A 22,902-nucleotide genomic window follows, 5' to 3' on the forward strand; every position below is an offset into this window, starting at 1 on the left:
AAACTATAACAGGACATCCTTGTGCCAGGGACCATGTGTATCTTGTTCACTATTAAGTCTCTAGCACAAATAGAATTCCTCATACATAGTAGGCACTCAAAAATATTTGTTGAACTAGCAAATGGATGAAAGAAACTCATGTGCTAATCACCATGGACTCATTATACAGAGGGTTTCTGATCTCACAAACTTTATAATACAATAAAGGATACATATCTGTTATCAGGCAACTGCAGTATTACTTAAGTGTATGATGTCAGGAGGACATAGTATTATAAGAACACATAAGAAAGGCCTGGAGATTTCTGCTTCTACTATGATGAAGTGGCTTATTTGGACCAACTCTCCCACCAAGGACAACTATAAAAGCTATGGTGGCACAGTGGTTAATAATCTGCCTGCCAATGCAGGGGACACGGGTTCGAGCCCTGGTCCGAGAAGATCCCACATGCCGCGGAGCAACTAAGCCCGTGAACCACAACTACTGAGCCCCCATGCCACAACTGCGGAAGCCCACGTGCCTAGAGCCCATGCTCCGCAACAAGAGAAGCCACCGCAGTGAGAAGTCAGCCCACCTCAACAAAGAGTAGCCCCCACTCACTGCAACTAGAGAAAGCCCATGCACAGCAACAAAGACCCAACACAGCCAAAAATAAATAAATAAATAAATTTATTAAAAGTAAATAAATAGATAAAAGCTATGTAGATCTTTTAAATTTTTTGAAGAATAAGAAAAAGAAGGTGTCCAAAGAGAACAACTAAGACAGATGGGATTCAAGGTACCAAGATCTCAGAGAAAAGTGAACCACAGAGAAGTTGAACTGGAATTCTTCACCATATATTTCCTCAAGGCATTTACTAATTCCTAAGCCAGGAGGGACAGGGGATGATGTAATGGTCAAGAGGCCAAGAATCTAAGCATAACAGAATAGCTAAAAGGCTAAGAAAATAAGCAGAGTTTTCAACAGTCTTAAGAGTTCAAGACCTGCCATGGAGGAGGGACCCTGGCAAATATCTCAGGCTTTCAGTTTAAACCCTTGAAGTGCTGTGATCTAAGAATAAGGACAAACTGGAAAAAAAACAGTCTTCGCAAAGACTGCAATTGAGCCTCAAATTATCTCAGTCTCTGATTATATCAAGGTAATCTTAGTTAAGCTGCCAGAAGAAATTAAATTCTTTCTGGAGGAATATATCATCATTCAAAACCTCTAAATTTTTTTCATATATAATGTTTGGACTTTACCAGAAATACCAGAAATAGCACAAAATAACTAAAAATTTAGAAGGGAAAACAAGATAGTACAACCCTAAAAATGGTCCTGACATTTATATTGTCTCATATGGACTTTTAAAAACTGTAATCAATGTGTTTAAGAAAAAGAAATGGCAAAGTAAAGAATTTCACTAGAAAATTAGAATCTATTTATAAAAACCAAATGAAAATTTGGAAAAAATATGGAAAAGAGCATAAAAGACATATGGGATTTGGTGAAAGGTGTAACATGTGTAATTGGAGTCCCAAAAGGAAAGGAGATAGTGAACAAAAGCAGTATTTAAGAGATACTGGCAGAGAGTTTTCCGAAACTAATGAAAGACATAAAGCCAGATATTCAAGGAGTTCTGCTAATCTCAAGCAGGATAAATACAAAGAAACCATACCTAGGTAGTCATAGCAAAACTACTGAAAACCAAGGGCAAAGAGAAAAATCTTACCAGAAGGACACGTTACCTTCAAAGGACCAAAAATGGAACTAACAGAAATGATTTAAACAGAAATTATGGAACTCAGAAAACAATGGAGGGACTTCCCTGGTGGTCCAGTGGTAAAGAATCTGCCTTCCAATGGAGAGGACACAGGTTCAATCCCTGGTCGGGGAACTGAGATCCCACATGCCGCAGGGCAACTAAGCCCACGCACCACAGCTACTAAGCTTGCACGCCTCAACAAAAGAGCCCACGTGTGCAAACTACATACCTCATGCGCCCTGGAGCCCGTGCACCGCAACTAGAGAGAGAAAACCTGCACGCCACAACTAGAGAGAAGCCCACATGCCACAATGAAGACCCGACGCAGCCAAAATAAAATAAAATATTAAAAAAATAAAAACAATGTGTTCAAAACAGAACTTCTAAAACAAAAGAGAGAACAATGGAATGGCATTTGTAAAATGCTGAAAGAAAATAAAAGCTAGTGTGGAACTGAACTAGATAAAAACTGAACAGACCTATCCTAAAGGGAGTTCTTCAGTGGGAAAGATTATGGAAGCATGAAAATGCAGAAAGGACTAAAGAGCAAAGGAAAGGGTTAATATATTGGTAAATGTAAATGAATTGTTGATTATATGAAATAATATCTTGAGGTTTAAATGTGTATAAATATTATATATTGAATATATAGAGTATATATTTGTATAGTATATGTAGAATATATATATAATAGTTATATATATACACACATATTTATAATGTATATAAAATATATGATACATGATAGCACAAAAAGGAAAGAGGAATGGATGGAGTTAACATGTTTTAAAGTTCTTACATTGGGAAGTGATAAAAATACCAAATTATGATAGATTGTAGTAAGTTAAGAATGCATGTTGTAATCTCTAAAATAACCACTAAAATAATAAGAGAATGTGTAACTAACAAATAGAAGAGAAAGAAAATTAAATAACAAAAAAATTTTGGTGAATTGAAAGAAGACATGAAAGAAGAAAAAGAAATAAAAACAAAAGTGACAAATAGGTAATGAATAGGAGGGCTATAGTTTTAAACCCCAAATATAGCAATAATTATATTAAATGTAAATGGACTGAGTCCTCCAATTAAAAATTGTCATTCTGGATTTTACAAAACAACAAATTGCATGATGCTTATAAGAGACCCACCTTAAATATAAGGACACAGCTCATTGAAAGTAAAAGATGAGAAAAATGTTACAAGGAAAGATAGCTGGTATGACTCTCTTGATATCAGAGAAAATTAAGATAAAAAGGATTACTAGATATTAGGTGGAGGGACATTTCCTATTCATATATTTACATGGATCAGTTCATCAAGTAAATTCTAAATTATTGCATCTAATAATATAACCTAAAAATAAACATAAATCAATAATCAATCTACTCTCCAGCCCTGGGCATTCAGGGGAGGCTGAGAAGATGACTGAGATTGAGAGTCATCTCAGAGATTGAGAGAGAGGAGGGTGGAAAGAAAGAGTATTCTAAACGGAAGGAAGAACATTTTCAGAGATTTGAGGCAAGAAAGTGTAAAACCTGACAGCAATATAGTCCTGCTGGAATGTAGAGAGAGAGAGATTAAGGAAGTGGAATGGGGCTGGGAAAAGGATTGCCTGATAAGAGCAATGATTGGCAAAAGGGGACTAGAAAATACAAGAATCTTAGCTATGATATTTAAAAGCTGAGACTTGTTTCTGGAAACCAGGAAGTTATTGAAGTATTATATATTGATTTGATCAGATTTGTTTCCAGGAGGCCTCTCTCACTACTGTGGCGGGAATAAATTGGAGGAGGGCAGGAGTGTTGGCAGAGAGACCTATTTCAGTAATCCAGGTGAGATGATGTTGGCTGAGGCTGTGGAGATAGAAGGAAACAGCTTTTAAAAATGAAGTGTCCCATAACTTGTGAAATATTTAAAATTTTAGTAGGTTACTAGACTCTTGGATTAGTGAGCAGGAAACTCAGTAATAGACCGAGAAGTTGTATTACTTAAGAGAAACTTTTTAAACTGCAATATTTTTCTTTATGTTTACAAAACCAACTACAAGGCAGTATTGCCTTTCCTTTCCAAAGATCATGTTTTGTCAGATGGCTCTGGGTTGATCATAACCTTAGGTTGGTTGTGTTGGTAATAGCAGAATATACAGTTGGAGCAATTAAACACCCTTTGACTTTCTGTTTTAGAGCTCCCTCCCTAAATTTTTAGTTGACTTATTTAGATTTGGTAATCTGTGGGCAAATGTCCAAGTGTCTCCTCAAGGAATGTGCATCATTTTAAGTTACTAGACAGAATAGTGTGTGGTGCATACATGTGGCTTCCCTGCCCAGGCACAGCTACTTAAGTCATATTTATTAACATCCTTTCTCAGACATAAAATTCTGTCTTAAAAGAGAGACAGCAGCCTATCAAGTAATGATTTATATGTTAATGTGGTTACTTGGTTTACTATCTAACTACTTCTATTAGAATGTACCTTTTATGAAGGAAGGGACATTGTCTCTTTTGCTCAAGGCTGTATCTCCCTGTACATAGATTGATACTCAACATATACCAGGTGCTCAGTAAATATTTACTGAATGAATAAATGAATGAGGAATGAAGGAATATTTGTCTTAAATCAACTTCACTAAAATAAGGTGTTTCTTTTCATTTCAATCTTATAAATTTATTTTTTTTTCATTTAAAGTTTGAAAGTCTGATATTAGAATGTTCGAAAGTAAAGTGATTATTTTTCATATTTGCAGGACTATCTCAAGCAGGTGCTGGACATTGATCTTCATGCCCAGATCCATTTTGGCAGGGTTTTTATGAAACCAGGGTATGAAAATAATCTTGTTATCTAATATATGGGGTTGGTTTGGCTTGCTTTGACTAACAAAGTTTTTAAATGCTTTCTTTTTACATTTTCTATTATGGATTATTTATTCTAATAAAAGAAATATTATAGTATTAGAGTTCTTTGAACAAGTGTATGTCCTATCTGAAATGGGAATTCATCTTTATAAATCACTGGGTCTGGTTTAAACAAAGCAAAACAACTTTCCAAACCTTTTCTCCCCTTTAATTCGCATGTCTAGTTCCTTCCTTCTCTTTTTCTGCTTCTTTCTCTCACTTAAAAAACATTTCAGTATGAAAATTCTCAAACGTACACAAAAGCAGGGAGTACGATGAAACCCCATATACCCATCACCCAACTTCAGTAACTATCAACATTTTTCCGTAATCGTTTTATCAATCCCCTTCTTCACCTTTTTGGGGGGACAGAGGGCTGGATTGTTTTAAAGCAAGTTCTAGACATGTCATTTTAGTATACGTCTCAGATATTAATAACAACAGCAGTTACATATGTAAGCAGTTACATTATCTTACATAATCACAATGGTATTATCTCAGCTAACAAAATAAATAAGAATACCTCAGTATCATCTAATACCCTGATCGTATTTGAAAATTCTCCCAAATGTCAAGGAAAAGTATGCCTTCTTACATATGTTTTGTTTGAATTAGGATTCAAGTCAGGTCTACTCACTGTATTTGGTTAAGTTTCTATTAAACAGGAACATTTACCAACCACCGCCCTCGTTTTTTGGCATGCCACTGACTTGCTGAAGCAACTGAATCTTTTGTCCTAGTTTTGTCCTAGTGAATGGATTTGGCTGATTGCTTCCTTGTGGTGGCATTTAATTTGTTCCTGTCTCTCTCCAGTATATTCTGTACATCAGAAGTTAGATCTAAAGGTTTGATTAGATTCAGATTCAATTTTTTTTTTGGTAAGAATACTTCATGAATAGTGTTCCATACTGCTTCTTACTACCTCCCAAGAGGAAAGAAAAGTAACCACATACCTAGATCTTGCATATCTCCTGAAAACTAATAGCTCCCTCAGGAAGGGCTAATGGAGGTTCTGTAATCCATTGTAAATCCTCAAAGAATGCAAACATTGGTGTTGATAAAATATGTGTGGCCATGTCTTTAAACAACAGCCTGCCTGTTCAGACCACTGCTCCTCTATAAACCTGTGATATGTAAACATTATAAAAACACTGTTGAAAGCCCTCAGTGTGTGGGTGAGCATTCCAGCACACCTCCGTGCTGTCAGGGACAACAGTAATGATGCTTTAGTTCAGGGTCATACTCTGATGGGTGCTCATATGAACCCTAAGAGAAAGTAGAGGTGGGACTTACCATTTGTTACAAGTGAGCCATGGGAACTAGCAGCAAATTCCAGAAACCTTTTTTAAGTATTAAGCCAGCCCTCCTAATCTCCCTGATTTATTGGACACCTTGTGTTAGTTCTAAGGCAGAGATCAGGCTTTACATTTAAGTATGAAGTTAAGATTGTCCCTAAAGCCTTTTCCACAATGTAATAGAATTTAGAATTCTTGGCATTGTATTTCTGTAGTTGCTCTGATATGCTGCCACTGACAAGGCCCTTTTACTATTGAAGGTGTTGGACTGGGATCATTCTTATTAAGAATATCTTGTCTTAAGCAAATCTTATTATACTATGAGTACACAGGCTTTTTTTTACTCTGTCCCCATGGGCAGTACTAATTTGATTAGAATACAGAGGACATCCCAAAAGTATGTCAATGTACTTCTCACTAATCTCAAAAATTGAATTGATTATTCCTTTGCAGTGAGAAAGAAGCTGACATTACTTACCCTCACTTCTAGAGGAGAAATATTTGTATAATATCTATTATTTAAATTATCTATTATTTAAATTAATCTCAGCACCCATGATGTATCATTTTGGTACTTATTTTATTTTTAGTCTATTATTTACCACTTACTTCAGCTGTAGGAGTTCATCAGTTCATACTGTTTATTCTTCTCCCTTAAAGTCATAATATTCTGTGACTTCGGTTATTGTATAAAAGCTGTTACATTCTGATCTCAAGAGGAAAAATGAACAATAGGTGTTGAGTTTCAAGGAAATGGCTTTCCAGATCCTAAACAAAAACTTCACAGTCTAGCAATAAAACACTCATGATAGCAGTGCACATAACAAAATGTTTTATTGTAATGGAATCTTTTTAAAATGAGTACCTTCAGAGAAATCACAGTAGCTGTCTGCAAGATTCAAAAGATGATTTGAATTGGCTTTAAATATAGTAGAAGGAAGGTGTTATGCATTCCCTCCTCAATCTTATTATGTGTGTTAGTTTGCTATTAAAAAAAAAATGGTTTAGAACTTTAAATGGGCTTCCTTTAATTGGCCAGAATTTTATACTTGTCTGAAGATAAGAAGAATTTAAAGGTAATTGCTACTTAATAGTAGAATAAGAAGAAATATAAAAAAGCTCAAGAACAATCTAGCTTTGCTCTTCCCACATACAGTGCATTCAGAATGCAATTAACCTCTTTCCTTTTAGACATGGAGATACTCAAAAAGCATTTGGAATATTATCAACCTGATCTACCAATCACAGTTTTTATGGGTCATCTACAGTGACCATAGCTGTTGTCAAAAATGTATCTTGGAAATTATTTTCATCACACAGTAACAGTCATTGCCAAATAACCTATCTATAAATGGATATGACAGTCTAATCTCAGTTTTCTAAAACACAGCAAAGAATCAGAAGTAAGCAAAAAAGGCCTCAGAGTAGCCAAAAATAGATGTTACGAAGTCCATGTAATAACACTTCACAGTGTACCCTATGAGAGCCTTATCTAATTATGAGCCATAAAGTTAGAAAAACCTTGGTTCAAATCTTAGTATCTGAGTGATTTTGGCCAAATTGCTTAATCTCTCTGAGTCTCATTTTCCTCATCTGTAAAATGGGATGACAATTGTCACCTCATGGGATTATTGTAAGAATTAAATGAAATAATGGATATGATGTTTAGATATTTCTTTAAAAATAGTAACTTCTATTATTACTATTATTATTATCATTCCAACAGTATAACTACTACTACTGCTCTCTGGTTCCCAAACCTAAGGCCAGCTTTAAGGGTCAAGATGATGGCAGTCTAGCATTATGGGGACCTACAGAAAAAAAACTAGGGGAAAAAAAACAGAAACAAGAACTATAGAAACACCGCCACGTGTACTGTCATGTTATGGTTTAATACCCCTGTGACCCAAAATCTCTGTATCATAGCAGAGTAGAATCAATTCATAATGATGGCTGCAATTCATCAAAAATGTTAATGTTCATCATATTATTGCAAAAGGTAATGAGTGAGTGATCCTTTCTTCTTTCAACCAACGAGCAAAAATAGTAAAATGAAAAACAATTTGGGTGCTTAAAAGGGTAATTTTTCAGCTACTTGGAAATTTCAGCATTCCCTAAGAATTTTGCATCACTCAAGTTTCATTAATGTAATAAAAATTTTAGCTGAAATTCTATATTAAGGGTAGTCAATAGAAAAAAACCACCATTATTAACCACCTGCCCTCTTCACACTCACACCCCTCTCCACACCCCCATGATGAGGGTTCATGTCAGACTTTTGAGGAAGTATAATTTGATAATATTTTTAAATTACTATTGCTTTAATTTTGTTCTAGTCATGGTATTTTATTTATTTTGACATTTCAAAACATTCCCTTCATAGGAGGGAAGCTTTTATGTCTATTGCTGAGTATAGTCTTAAAGGGCTGAGAAATACTCATCTTGAACAATAGGTAGTTATCTGATAGACATGTATTACCAGGTAGTCTTCAGATAAAAAGAATGATTGTTATTCTCCAGCAGAAAAAAAAAGTATAGACATTGTTAACTAGAGGGGTGGAGAAACTCCAGGATTTGGGATAAGCTTCTACGGCACTGGCAAGAAGGAAAAAAAAGTAAACTACAGAAAACCAGGAAGTTTGGTTACTTGAAAACAGAAGATGCTAAAAAAGAATTAATTTAAATGCTCTTGAAACACTTCAGGTTATAAAGATTTAAAGGAGAGTCAACAGAAAAGTACTTTTACACAATAGGTGACCTGTATGAAGAACGATGTAACAAGAAAACTGCAGTATTTAACTTACTCCTCAGATTGCTTAGCAGTCACTAACAAACAACCTCTACTTTTCCTCTAGCCTGCCAACGACATTTGCAACTTTGGATATTGATGGTGTACGAAAAATAATCTTTGCACTACCAGGTAAGAATAATTGAAATAGTTTCTTTTGCTTTTTCTGGAAAAATGACCAAAATCTTTTTGTTTCCCAGGTGACCAGTCCCCTATCAGAGCGCATGATTTGGAATCTGAAAGACCTGGGTTCAAATCCCAGCTTTTCATACTGTATGACCTTGGGCAAATCACATAACCTCTCTGAAGCTGTTTCTTCATCTCTAAAATGAGGCTAATTAGGGTTGGTGTGAAAGTCAAATTAGTATCTTTCAAAGCACATTCCAGACCCTAAGATGATAATCAGGAGTTAACTGTCACTACATCTTTCTGGGGCACTTGCTTTTCCTTACAGGAAATTGGTCAAAGTTAGCAGTATAATTACCTCTCACAACTAGGGTATTATGCTCAAGGGGCCAAGGGGCCTTGAATCGCCTATGGAAATACTAGAACAAAAAAATACAAAGCTGCCTTTGGTTCTCACCAGATTTGGACTGGTTGGGGAGAGCAGCAACACGGAAGGAGGGGCTGCAAATACTGATGCTTCTCAGCCAAATCCCAGGCATCATCAGTCTGACCACATCATTATCCCCACCCTCTCCCACGTGAGCAGAAACTCACATGTTCAGATTATAGAAAAAGCAAAGTGGTTCAGTTTACAATTTTTGGACTTTGGCTGTGCATTTAAAGCCATGTTTTAAAGCCATTACTAATCTTAATAAATTCTAAAGCAGTTTAGAAGTTTTGTATATCTACTTATTTTTTTCAATTTTAAAAATTATCCTCTGATCTGTAGCAGTGTCCCATTCTCTATTTTTTGGCATAGATTCCTTTAGAAAATAACCTACTTATTCCTTTCAGATGTACAAGTCTGGTGGCTTTGGAATATTTACCTGCTTTTTTATATTAAATAAAGCTCAAAGTAGAGATAGAAAGAAAAGAAGGCAGGCAGAAAATTTTAGAACTTTAAAAACATGTTTAAAGCCCCTATCTGTAAGCATAAAAGAGAGTATGTTTCTCTCATATAGGAAATTTTAAGAGCGAGGTCATGTAAATAAAGTTTTAGTCCTCGAAATATTTCTGTGGTACAAAACTCCTTAGGGCCTTTAATACATCCCTAGATACTCTGAAAACCATTATATAGAGAAATGAGATCATCTTCCTAGCTTCATTTTGACTAGAAGAGACTGTTTTTGTTGTCTACAGAAGATATGACTTGACCTACAAAGTATGTTACAGTGGGAGCCTATTTTGCCGTTACTAAGTGTTGTTGATCTGCCAAAGAAGTTATAATTAAATAGCCTATTTTCAAATTGCTACTTTGAGATTTTCACTGCTCAGCCTGAAAGTACCAAAAGAGGGCAGCAACAATTCACATGTTCAGATTGTAGAACCAGCAAAGTGGTTCTTTTTATAAGGATTTGAAAACTCAGAATTGGATTTTTGGTTTCTTAAGGTCCTTGCAATTAAAGCCATTACTAATCTTGATAAGTTCTAACGCAGTTGAAAAGTTATGTGTTATCTACTTGTTTTTTTTTAACTTTTTAAAATTACTATAGTAACGTGTTCACTGTAAAAACATTAGAAAACACAGATAAGCATTAAGAAATGTTATCCATAATCTCCCTCCCCCTGAAATAACCACTATTTGCAATTTTCTTGGTGTTGATTTTTCCAGTCCCTTTTCTTATATAGAGCAATTCATTTTTTATAGAGTAATTTTATAAAACAGTAGCATTACAAGAATACTGTAATCATTGTTGAACAATAGCTTTCTTATTTCTTTTTCTTTTTTTTTTCCTTTTTTTTTGCTTTTCCAGAAAAATTTCCATCTGTTTGTATTTTGAGGCAAGAGGAAAGCAATTGATTCTCATTAAGAGTCTGCTGTTCTGTGGGACAACTCACTTTTTCTATTGAAATAATCAATGTCACTCGTCACAACTTTTTTTAACAACTTAAAAAAACCTATTCTTAACTGCTTTTGTGGGTAGAAGAAAATTAAAGGTATGGTTTTAGCTAGTAATAGGCTAAACTGACCATTGCTTTTATTTTGATGATGAAATTAGCAGCACAAAGCCAGGCCAAGGGAACCTAAAATATAGTAAGCATTCCCCACCCCCTCTCTATATATATATGCATACTCACATACCACTGTATAAAAGTATTAGTAAAATTTGAATTTTAGAACCAAAAGGAATATTAAGAATCATATCATCCAGACCTTTCATTTTGTGGATGAGTAACGTTAGACCCAGAAAAGTTTGGAACTCTTGCCTGGGTCGCATGGCTTGGTTAGTTAACAATACCACACAAGAAGCTAAATCTGTTATTCTCAGCTCAGTCATTTTTTCATAGCCCACCTTACCTCTCTTTGAAGTGCATGACACACCCAGATTTCTTCTTGGAGAGGTACAGTTGAATTCCTCAAATTTTTCTTATAACTGCAAAAGAACTTGGTATTTGTATTAATCTGCTCAGGCTGCCATAACAGAATATCACAGACTGGGTGGCTTAAACAACAGAAATTTATTTTCTCACAGTTCTGAAGACTGAAAGTCTAAGATCAAGGTGCCAGCAAGGTTGGTTTCTGTTACGATCTTTCTTCCTTGCTTGCAGATGGCCACCTTCTCTCAGTGTCTTCACATGGCCTTTCTTCTGTGTATACACACTCGTGTTTCTTCCTCTTTTTATAAGGACACCAGTCCTATTGGATTAGGGCCTCACCCTTACAACCTCATTTAATTTTGGTTACCTCTTTAGAGGTCCTTTCTCCAAATACAGTCACATTGGGGGTTAAGACTTCAACATATGAATTTGAGGGGAACATAATTCAGTTCCTAAGAGTATTCGCCTTCAAGTCCTTCACATCTTAAATCATTTAGTTTTATATTTTTGGTTTAAAGAAATTTCTGGTTAGAGGGGATTATGGATAAATTTCTTTATTCTTATCCTACTTGCTAATTTTTTTTTGCACTGAGCATGTACTACTATGGTGATTTTAGAACATTTTAAAAATAGCAAGTGCAAACTCATTACTAAAGGCTTTCAATGTACGGCTCTCAGGAAAGCAGATATAAATGGTGTCAAACAGCTTCTGTGCATCAGAAATATCTGCGTTTCACTGCTAGATCCAAATATTTACACCCTCTGTGGCATTTGGTTGACTACAGCTCTATTCTGGCATCCTTTTGGATTCAAGGTGATTCAGAAGAGGAATGCTAGTGGTTAGTCATTTCACTCTCTATGATACCTGAAGGTATAGACAGTCATAATTATTTGGCAAATTTTTATGTGTGTACTATAAATAACTGCTTGGTTGACTTTCAGGGAATCCTGTGTCAGCCGTGGTCACCTGCAATCTCTTTGTTGTGCCTGCACTGAGAAAGATGCAAGGCATCTTGGATCCTCGGCCAACCATCATCAAAGCCAGGGTAATGTTTTCTAATGACTGGAAACCAAAACTGAAGCCTGATAACAAATTAGGATATGATTTTTTAACTGCCCAAAACAAACATCTAGAATTTTATATTAGTTTTGAGGAAAAATGTGGTTATATTCCCCTCTTCATGATAGAAAACAGAGGGAAAGGAGTCCCTTTTATTCCCTTCCCACATTATTCCATGACTCTTAAAGTGAATAATTTTCTCCAGCTAGGAGTCCATTTAGGAGTGGATATGTAATGACAAAATGGTCAATAGAATACTAAACTAATACTAAACCTACATGGAAGGAGGGACAAGAATTCCCTTTCCCCTATGTAAACTTAGAGAGAACGGCAATTTAGCTGATCACTTTTACTGTGACCCCGCTGATAAATTTTAAACAGTTCAGGAAAAGACAATTAAAGGACAAGAAAGAGATTCTAGTGAAGCAGAAGAAAAGGGAGACCATATTGTTTGGAAAAAGGACCACTAAGGCTGAGGAAATATACCTGCAGTAAAAGTCACTCAGAAATTAGAGTCCCCTTCTCCACCAACACTAACTTCAGTTTGCTTTACTACTACTAGTCAACTAATAATGTAACACAGTTTCTATGTAATAACTAATGAACAATTTTCCTGGCAATTTAAACTATAATACTAAATCAGTACTTTTCTTTCTTTTAAGTTTTACTAAGGTATAATTGATATACACAAATTGCACATATTTAATGTAGACATTTTGATGAATTTGGACATATGCAAACACCTGTGATACCGTCATCACAATCAAGGTACTAAACATATCCATCACCTCCAAACATTTCTTTGTGTTCTTTGATTTGTTTGTTTATTTCATGCTAAGAACATTTAACGTGAGACCTATCCTCTTAAAGTATTTTGAAGTGCACAGTACCACATTGGTAACTACAGGTAATATGTTGTACAGCAGATTCTTTAAAACGTATTCACCTTGCATAACAGAAACTTTATATCCATTGAGCAACAATTTCCCTTCCCTCCTCCCCTCAGCCCCTGACAACCACCATGCTATTCTCTGCCTCTGTGAGTGACTATTTTAGATACTTCCTATAAGTAGAATCATGCAGTATTTTTGTAACTGGCTTATTTCACTTAGCATCGTGTCCTCTAGGTTTATCCATGTTGCCTCATGGAAAACAGTATGGAGGTTACTCAGAAATTAAAAGTAGAACTACCATATGATACAGCAATCTCACTTCTGGGTATATGTCCAAAAGAATTGAAATCAGGATCTCAAACAGATATTTGCACCCCAGTGTTCATTATAGCATAATTCACTATACAAAGATAAGGAAACAACCCAAATTTCCAACAACAGATGAATGGGTAGGGAAAATGAAGTGTATGTGTACAATGGAGCATTATTCAGCTTTAAAAAAGATCAGTCATTGAACATCAAAAGGTATAATTGGATGCCTGTTATACAAGAATATAATGGCCTATGGATTGATTAAAAAACAGATATTGAAAATGATAGAACTATGATTTATAAGAAATATAAACCAGTTTTATTATTTTTCGGAGATGAAAAATATAACTAGGTTATAGAAACTTTGGAAAAATTAACTTAAAACTGATCTGCACCAACAGGTGTAAGAATTTTTAAAGTTACTTGATAAATTTTAGATGATTTATAAGGCAGATGAGCTCGAGCGCCTCTCTATTGGACTAATGAAATCAGTGCCTCATAACTTCTCTAGTACTTTTAAAAGTTAGTGTAAAGCTCCTTTAACCACTCTTTGGAAGCTTTGACCAGACTTGAGCAGAGTCCGGGCCCTCAATACCAACCAGGGCCTGGAGCATGTCACCTGGGACCTCCACTCTAATAGAATCCCCTCTGGTCATCTGTTTTCTCACAAACTCTCTTCTCCAATCTGTGCAGCTTAGTCCAGCCTCTTCCCCGAGTCTCCTGGAGCTTTCACCTTCCCCTCATTACCACCATCAAACCTTCCCAAGACTTTCAGGTCTTTGGCAATCGTCTAAAAGTCTTCTCTCCCTCACCTCTTATCATCAGTTGCTTTATTTCCATAATTCTACATAACTTTATTTCTGCTTCAGCAACTCAATACGCACATCCTTTTCAATACCATGAAGTGCTCCATCTCAAAAATCACCAACTCTGGTATACAGTTTAGGAACAATGGCAAGTTACCTACCAGTAGATATCAAAGAATTAAAACACTCCTATAACCCCTGCCCTTTTCCCTCTCCATAAGCCCCTTCTGGCTTTACCCCTTTCCTCATCCAACCTAAATCCTGTGGTGTATCACTTCAATGTTTTTCTAACACCCTCAAATTTTTTTTGCCTCTTCTTCCGTGCACTGTAGTCACTCTAAGAATCCACAAACTTAGATCAATCTTCCCTTTTTTGTCCTTCACTTTTATTCCCAGGGCACTGAGTACAACTAGAGAAGAGAGTACAGCTGTTCAAGTTATCACTTCCAATTTACAAACCTCAGCAGGGGCCAAAATTACCCCTGATGATCCTTTTATATCCTGTGGATCAGCTTTTTCCATTCCTTACTGCAGTATTCCAAATCTTCACCATTCTCCTAAAGCGCCCTCCACCATCCACATCCCCTGTGTTTTGTAGCCAAATAAGCTGGTTTGAATGATGGCTCCAATGTTTAATGGTTTCTCTTCTAATCCTGCCTCTTTTTAAATCCCTTTTCTAACTCTAATCATGTCAGCATCTCCAATTAAAATTCTTCAATGCTTCCCATGACCGCAGGGTTAAATCCAAACTGCTCAAGTGAGCACAGGAGGCCCTCCATCCCAAGGCCTGTTTTCCCCTCCAGCTTCATCTGCTTCCCATCCTGCACTCTGACCATACCAAGATTTTTACTGCCTCCAGAACGGACGTGAGATCTCCTTCCTAGGAGGTTCTCTCCTAACCACCACCATCTCTTTTCTCAGCTTGGAAAATTACTTAGTCATAAGACTCAGGCATCATGCCCTCTGTGGAGCCTTTCTCAGTGTCCCTAAGAAGGGTTGATTATTTACTTCTTTGTGCCCTATTACACTGTGTTTGCAATTATTTACTGTATTAGATAATTCTTTGAGGTCACTTCTCTAAAAGATGGACGGGACAAAGAGGAAGGAAAAAAATATTCTCCCCTTTTTTTAAGTAACAAATTTTGTTTTTTAGAGCACATTTAGGTTCATAGCAAAATTAGGTGGAAACTACAGAGAGTTCCTGTATTACTCCTCCTCCCCACCCCATCCTTACACACACAACCTTCCCAGCTGTTGACGTCCTGCGCCACAGTGGTACATTTGTTACAATCAGTGAACCTACAGTGACACATCATTATCACCCAAAGTCCATAGTTTACATTAGGGTTTACTTTCGGTGTTGTGTATTCTAGGGGTCTTGACAATACAGTTACATGTATCTACCATTGTAGTATCGTACGGTTTCACAACCCTAAAAACTCGCTGTGCTCTGCCTATTCGTTCCTCCCTCCCTGCTCACCCTTGCTCTTTTTACTGTCTCCATAGTTTTGCCTTTTCCAGAATGTCATATTGTTGGAATCATACAGTATGTTACCTTTTCAGATTGTCTTCTTTCACTTATTAATATGCGTTTGTTTCCTCCGTGTCTTTTCACGGCTAGATAGCTCATTTCTTTTTAGCAAGGAATAATATTCCATTCTCTGGATATACCACCGTTTATCCATTCACCTACTGAAGGATATCTGGGTTGCTTCCAAGTTTTGGCAATTATGAATAAATCTGCTATAAACATTTGTGTGCAGGTTTTTGTGTATGAACATAAACTTTCAATTCACTTGGGTAAATACCAAGGACTGTGATTGCTGGATTGTATGATAAGAATATATTTAGTTTTGTAAGAAACTGCCAAAATGTCTTCCAAAGTAGCTATACCATTTTGCATTCCCACCCTGTTCTTCCACATTCTCAGTAGGATTTGGTGTGGCCAGTGTTTTGGATTTTTGGCCTTTCTAGTAAGTATCTAGTGATATCTCATTGTTGTTTTAATTTGCAATTCCCTAATGACTTATGATGTTGAACATTTTTTCATATGCTTACTTCTCATGTGTATATCTTCTTTGGTAAGGTGCTCAGTTCTTTTGTCCAGTTTTTAATTGGGTTGTTCATCTTCTTATTATTGAGTTTTAAGAATTGTTTGTGTATTTTGGATAACAGACCTTTATCAGGTGTGTTTTTTACAATTATTTTCTCCCAGTCTGTGGCTTATCATCTCATTTCATTGACCTTTTTTTTTTTCTCATTCTCTCTCTTAGACATTTACATGTAGAGCATACCATATAATACTATACCAAGTAATACAGTTTTATCTCTTGAGTGGCTACTGTGTGCCAGCAAAATATTCAAAGGAAACAGAGGACTCCTAGTCCACAGCTCACTGCCCAATTTTGAAAGAGTAGAAGAAATCGGCAGAAGTGAAACATCCACCATTTGCAATGTTTTTCCACCAAAATATTGATATATGTGTATGTTTACTCATGGTACATCATTCTTATAAGCACTGAAGCTTATAGTAAATAGGCTCTTTCTTAAGCTAACTGATGTAATATACCAGAACTATAATGTCAGTGTAACTAAATATATTGGTGAATAAAGTATTCTGCATTTCAGTAAAATACCATAAAAATCTAATTAGCTTCATCTCTTGCTACAAAAGGAACAGCTGTTTGTGAGGCTGTGAAAAAATTTCATTCACTTTAATTTGATGCAATTGATTCTTGTTTCTTAAATTAACAAATATCTTCCTTTAAAACAAACAACCCCATTTTGTAGATGAACAAACAGGTATGGGAAAGCAAAATAAGTTGCCAATACAGCACATCGGTTAGCAGTAAAACTGGGAGTAGAACCTAGGTGCCAGTTATCTTCCCAGTACAGTATTTGCTCCACTGTACTTCCATGAGCCAGTCAGTGCCATTGCTGGGGAAAAACCTTAAACACTTAGCAAATGACACAGCCACATGAATAGCTCTTGTGGTTTAGTACTGGAGAACACACACACACACACACACACACACACTCAGGTTGAAAGACAGAGATTTTTGTCCTCAGGTAAGCACAGAATAATTTAGGAACAATGGCAAGTTACCCCCCAGTAGATATGAAATAGGGTATAAACATAAGTAATATAATGTGAAAGAGTAGAGTGTGATTTAATCAAGGAGAAACACCCTAGAATTGAATTTTATTCTGGATTCCAGAGAAAAAGCATAATTAGAATGTTTTAATATTCTAATTAGATTATTAGAATATTTTAAAACAAAGTAACTAGAATGGATTGGAGATAAACTCACTTCAATCAAGATTTCCAGGTCAAGTTTTAACTGTATCATTTAATCTAAGCAATATCTGTTTTAGTTGAGTAAAGAATTTCTAGACCATTTTAAGATAGAGTAACTTAAACGATTATTATGCTAATGGAAAATGTTAATTCTCATGCATTGGAATGAGTCTTGTATTCACTAACATTGAACTAATCTTTGATGGGCTATAGATTATAATTATGTACTGTATAAACATGTTCAAGTCATACCTTTTAGGCACCTGCTACCAACACATTATCACCTTGATCAGATTTCAGGATGAATTTAATGACATAGATAAAAAAAAAAAAAACAGTGGCTCCAGGTTGAAGGTTAATTGTTCATTCTCTATAATGTGTGTGAACAGAAATTGGCTATGTTACAAAGATATGAAAGATGCCATTCCATAGCAAAGACTCATTCAGAGGAATTCTTTTAGTGCCAGTGATGTGACCAAACCAAAGTGGTATAACTTTTATGAAACTACTTTTATTTGCTTTAATGAGATTGTTTATCAGTATTGGGACACTAGGGGGAATAATCAAGAGAAAAGAAAGTAACTATCCCTTTTGATTAATCTCTAAAATATACAAATATCTCATGCAACTCAATATCAAAAAAACAAACAACTCAATCAAAAAATAGGCAGAGGAGCTAAATAGACATTTCTCCAATGAAGACATATAGATGGCCAGGGGGCACATGAAAAGATGCTCAATATCACTAATTATTAGAGAAGCGTAAATCAAAACTACAATGAGATAGTCAGAATGGCCATCATCAAAAAATCTACCAACAATAACTGCTGGAGAAGGAGTGGAGAAAAGGGAACCCTCCTACACTGTTGGTGGGAATGTAAACTGGTACAGCCACTATGGAGAACTGTATGGAGATTCCCTAAAAAACTGAAAATAGAGCTACCATATGATCCAGCAATCCCACTCCTGGGCATATATCCAGAGAAAACCATAATTTGAAAAGATACGTGCACCACAATGTTCATTTCAGCACTATTTACAATAGCCAGGACATGGAAGCAACCTAAATGTCCATCAACAGAGGAATGGATAAAGAAGATGTGGTACATATATACAATGGAATATTACTCAGCCATAAAAAAGAATGAAATCATGCCATTTGCAGCAACATGGATGGACCTAGAGATCGTCATACTGAGTGAAGTATGTCAGACAAAGACAAATATATGATATCACTTATATGTGGAATCTTAAAAAAGGGTACAAATGAACTTATCTACAAAACAGAAATAGAGTTACAGATGTAGAAAACAAACTTAGGGTTACCTGGGGGTAAGGGGGGAGGTGGGGAAGGATAAATTGGAAGATTGGGATTGACCTATACACACTACTGTAAAATAGGTAACTAATAAGGACCTACTCTATAGCACAGGGAACTCTACTCAGTACTCTGTAATGGCCTATATGGGAAAAGAATCTAAAAAAGAGTGGATATATGTATATGTATACCTGATTCACTTTACTGTACACCTAAAACCAATACAACATTGTCAATCAACTATACTCCAATAAAAATTTTAAAAAAGAAAGTACCCCTTTCATATTAAAGATAAGCGTATGAATGAGTAGCTGAATTAGCACCTCAGTAAATCTTTACTGGATGGATGGATGGATGGACAGTTGGATGACACAGATAAATGGATGTTGAGCTTGTATGTTTGTGTAGGTTTACCTCCTTTATTTTCAATGTTAAAACATCTGCTTTGATTTCTTAATTCATAGGTCAGAGGTAAAATTAGAATTCAAAAACAGACTTTATATTTTTCATCTGCCCTTTTTCCTACTGCAGATACCAACTTCTTAGCCTTCTTTTCTCTTTTCACCAGAGCAACACAACCTCTGGACTTCCTGTATTAAGAACATAAGGTGGCAGTGGTGGAGACAGCAGAATGCCGAGATATTTCCATGTCCATTGCACTCTTTGCACAACTGCCATCATCCTGTAGTTTTAGGAGATGATCAGGTGATCAAGTTTGTTTTCTTTTCCTCATTTTTCTGTAGTTATCATGTGATGTAAAACTGGATCCTCGCCCAGAATACCATCGGTGTATACTGACTTGGCATCACCAAGAACCACTACCTTGGGCACAGAGTACAGGTTAGTCATTCACACCTGCAGGTATCTCTATATACCCATCCTGTTAAAACACAAATTTATGTATAACCTCCTTCCTTGAGTATACCTAATTTTGTAATTATTGTACATTTTCCCTTTTGAAAGATTAGATGTTAACCTATTCCTAAAACAGTGTAGCATAACAGGACAAGAGTAAAAAAAAAAAATTAATAAAGGTTTTGTTATTCCATGGAGCCATATTTTCTAGATAAACATTTGAAATACAAATCTAAAATTACAGAAGATTTTTATCTGTTTGTTCAACCAGTAAGTTCTGAGCATAACTTCGATTGTAGGAAAAGGAGGGGACTGTGGCTATGCCACCCATCAATGTGAGATTAAAGCCCAATTAGAGTGTGATTCTCTGTAGCCTTTACTATATACTAAATATTGGTAAGATTTAAGGACTGAGAAATCAACGTTGATAATTCACAGTTCTGAAGTTACCTGCTGTAGACTTTAAACTTTTATCCCCAACTTCTCTAGTCATATTTTACCTGACTTTTGATGGGATTCCAGAAAAAATTAAACAAAGGTCCTATCAAGTGCAAACATCAGCTAGCACAGTGAGTAGGTCTCTGATGGGCTTTGCCGTCAGACTTGCATTCAAATTGGCCACCAACTAATTAGTAGGACCCTAGGCAAGTTATCTAACCTCTTTTGAGTCGTTGAGAATTAAATAAGGTAGTTGAGTAAAAGGTCTACCACCTTGTCTGGTACTTAGTAAATACTAAAGAAATGGTAGCCACTGCTGTTATTATCATTATTATTTTAATAGGGTTTAAAAGCCTCTCTTTTCAGACACACGTCACATTTTAGCCTGAACTGAGAAATTCTATGGCATTTTCCACAATGCTGTAAAATTTTGGTTTTGTTCTTTTAAGCAATAATTTGTAATGTTTATTTTTAAAGTTCAGTGAGAAGGTAGTAGGATACAGTAGCAAGGTCACCTGAAAAAAGTACTGGGAAGTCTGATCATCTCTCTTCCTCTTGAAGACCTGTGTTTCTGTTCATCAGTTTTTATTCTGAAAAGAACTGCAAGGGCTGCGCATGCATACACCGTGTCGCTGCTGCCACTGTAATGAGAGTATTTCCTCCCAGGTAATCAGATGAGCAGCCGTCTGATGAGCATGCGCAGCGCCAACGGATTATTGATGCTTCCTCCAAAGACAGAGCAGTACGTGGAGCTCCACAAGGGCGAGGTGGTGGACGTCATGGTCATCGGGCGGCTATGATGGTCACCAGCAGGAGAAAGCTCTGATGCATGTCTACATATCATTGACTGTATCCTGTAATATGCAACGGCACAGCTAGTTTTTCTGATTTGGATAAAAGTTGATCTGTATGGTCAACATCTTGAACTATATTTCAAAAGAATTTAAATACCTTTTAAAGAAAAAAACACCTAAAAATCTTAACAAACAACTCTATTCTGATTATATCAAAGCAAATTTTTCCTTTCTTGCAAATTGCTTTGTGTGTTCAATGCTAGGTCTGATAGCGATAGCTTTTAGTAGACAGCAGTAGGTGCCTGCAGAACTTGTGTTTTTCTCATCTTTAAAATACAACTACTTATGCTCTTAAATCAAGGCTGTCTGCTTATTTATACTAGCGTAGGCAACACTTGGATTTCCCTTCTTAGTATGCTTCATAACCGCTTTACAGAGAGCTTTTGCTTGTTCTTTATCATGTATCTCGTGTTTATGTGCACAGTGCCAAATAAAGAGTGACTGGGTGGCGGCCCTGCCCTGCCGCAAGGAGAACCATCCCCGCAGAGCGTTCGGGGGTGGGGGGGCCTCGCATCCCAGTAGCCTCATGGCACAGTACTCTTGGGCAGTAACTGGATACCTTTTATTTGAACAAACAAACTGGGGGGAAAAATGCTTCCTTAAGTGCTGACAGCCTTTTTAACCAATACATTTAAAATTGTACAGAACAAAAAGTAAAATCAAAGACTGATCTTGTACAGATATTAGTGTTACCAGCATTCATGTGGAAATCAAGAGCAAAGAAAAAACAATGTTAAACAACTCTGTACCATAACATTTTCTGTAATGATACTGAAACTTAATGAATAAAAAAAAATCCTCGATCATTATTTAAAATCCAGTGTGTGTTGGCCTTGTTATTAAAAAAAGAGAAGATTGTTATGCCATTCTGATGGGGTTCTGCCTGGATAAAAGGAATAGTTAAGATGGCTTAGCAAGGTTAAGTGGTATAAAGGAGATTTTTAAAAATATAGAGTAATCTATATTTTACTGTAGCATTGTGCAAATACAGATTAGAAAGTAGGAGAGAACGTGTAGTTGGTCTGGTCTTTCCAGTCATAGCTGGAGAATAGCAAGCAAATTTAGAGGAAAGATAGTTGATAATTTAGAAAAAAACTATATTTTTATTTCAGATGTCATAAAAACAAATTTCAAACATCTACAGTTCCTTGGAATAGCGGGGGGAAATAAGTAATGAACCATAAAATTGCAGGTGAGTACCTGGACATTTTTTTTTATCATGTTTGGAAGTGAAAAATGGGAAAAATCTGTACTGACTATAGAAAATACAGTTGAAATATATGCTATCCACAATGGCTTCTTTAATAAAAACTTAGGGGCACTTTCCAAACAGTGGTAATGGGGGACATTAAATATGCTATAGAGTATACTTAGTAAAGCAAGCAACAAAAATTAGCCTACTAGTAGACAAGGTGCCAAATGATGGTAATGAAAAAAGCCAAGTTGTAAACAATAAATATTTGATACTTACACTTGATATTTCCAAAGTTGAAAATAAAATGTTCTATATTTTAAATTTAGTTTATATTTTCAATTAAAGAAGATAAGGTTAATTAATAGAGGTCAAATGAAATCTCATGCAAAGAGTTCTTTACCTACATTCATCCAAGAAATATTTATCAAGCATATACTGTGTGCTTGAGTACAAGGTACATCATGCTATACTATTTACAAGAATGAATAGGGATAATTGCTAACATTACAGTCCATCAAGGAAGATTAAAAAAACATGTGCAAGTAAGCATAATATTTGATATGTTTGATATTTGATAATAACATGGTAGAATGTGTAAAATGTGATAAATGCTGTAATTCAGATTTAAAGAGTTGGAGGAGTTCAAATGAGAACCTTCTACAAGGTAA

The 22,902-nt window shown here is 35.8% G+C and overlaps 1 protein-coding gene across 7 annotated transcripts in view; it reads left to right on the top strand.

Moving 5' to 3' along the window:
- Positions 1 to 21,845, top strand: part of GPHN (gephyrin) — a 634,333-nt gene extending 612,488 nt beyond the window's left edge. For all 7 annotated transcript variants that reach the window (XM_007184311.3, XM_057543176.1, XM_007184307.3 and 4 more), the window contains 5 exons: positions 4,491 to 4,564; positions 8,789 to 8,853; positions 12,148 to 12,251; positions 19,636 to 19,732; positions 20,852 to 21,845. In XM_007184311.3, coding sequence (XP_007184373.1) covers positions 4,491 to 4,564; positions 8,789 to 8,853; positions 12,148 to 12,251; positions 19,636 to 19,732; positions 20,852 to 20,985 — 474 coding nt within the window. In that variant the 3' untranslated portion in view covers positions 20,986 to 21,845. The remainder of the gene's footprint in view (positions 1 to 4,490; positions 4,565 to 8,788; positions 8,854 to 12,147; positions 12,252 to 19,635; positions 19,733 to 20,851) is intronic.
- The last annotated feature ends 1,057 nt before the right edge of the window (positions 21,846 to 22,902 follow it).

Source organism: Balaenoptera acutorostrata, chromosome 3 (assembly GCF_949987535.1).
Source record: "Balaenoptera acutorostrata chromosome 3, mBalAcu1.1, whole genome shotgun sequence".
Lineage (NCBI taxonomy): Eukaryota > Metazoa > Chordata > Mammalia > Artiodactyla > Balaenopteridae > Balaenoptera > Balaenoptera acutorostrata.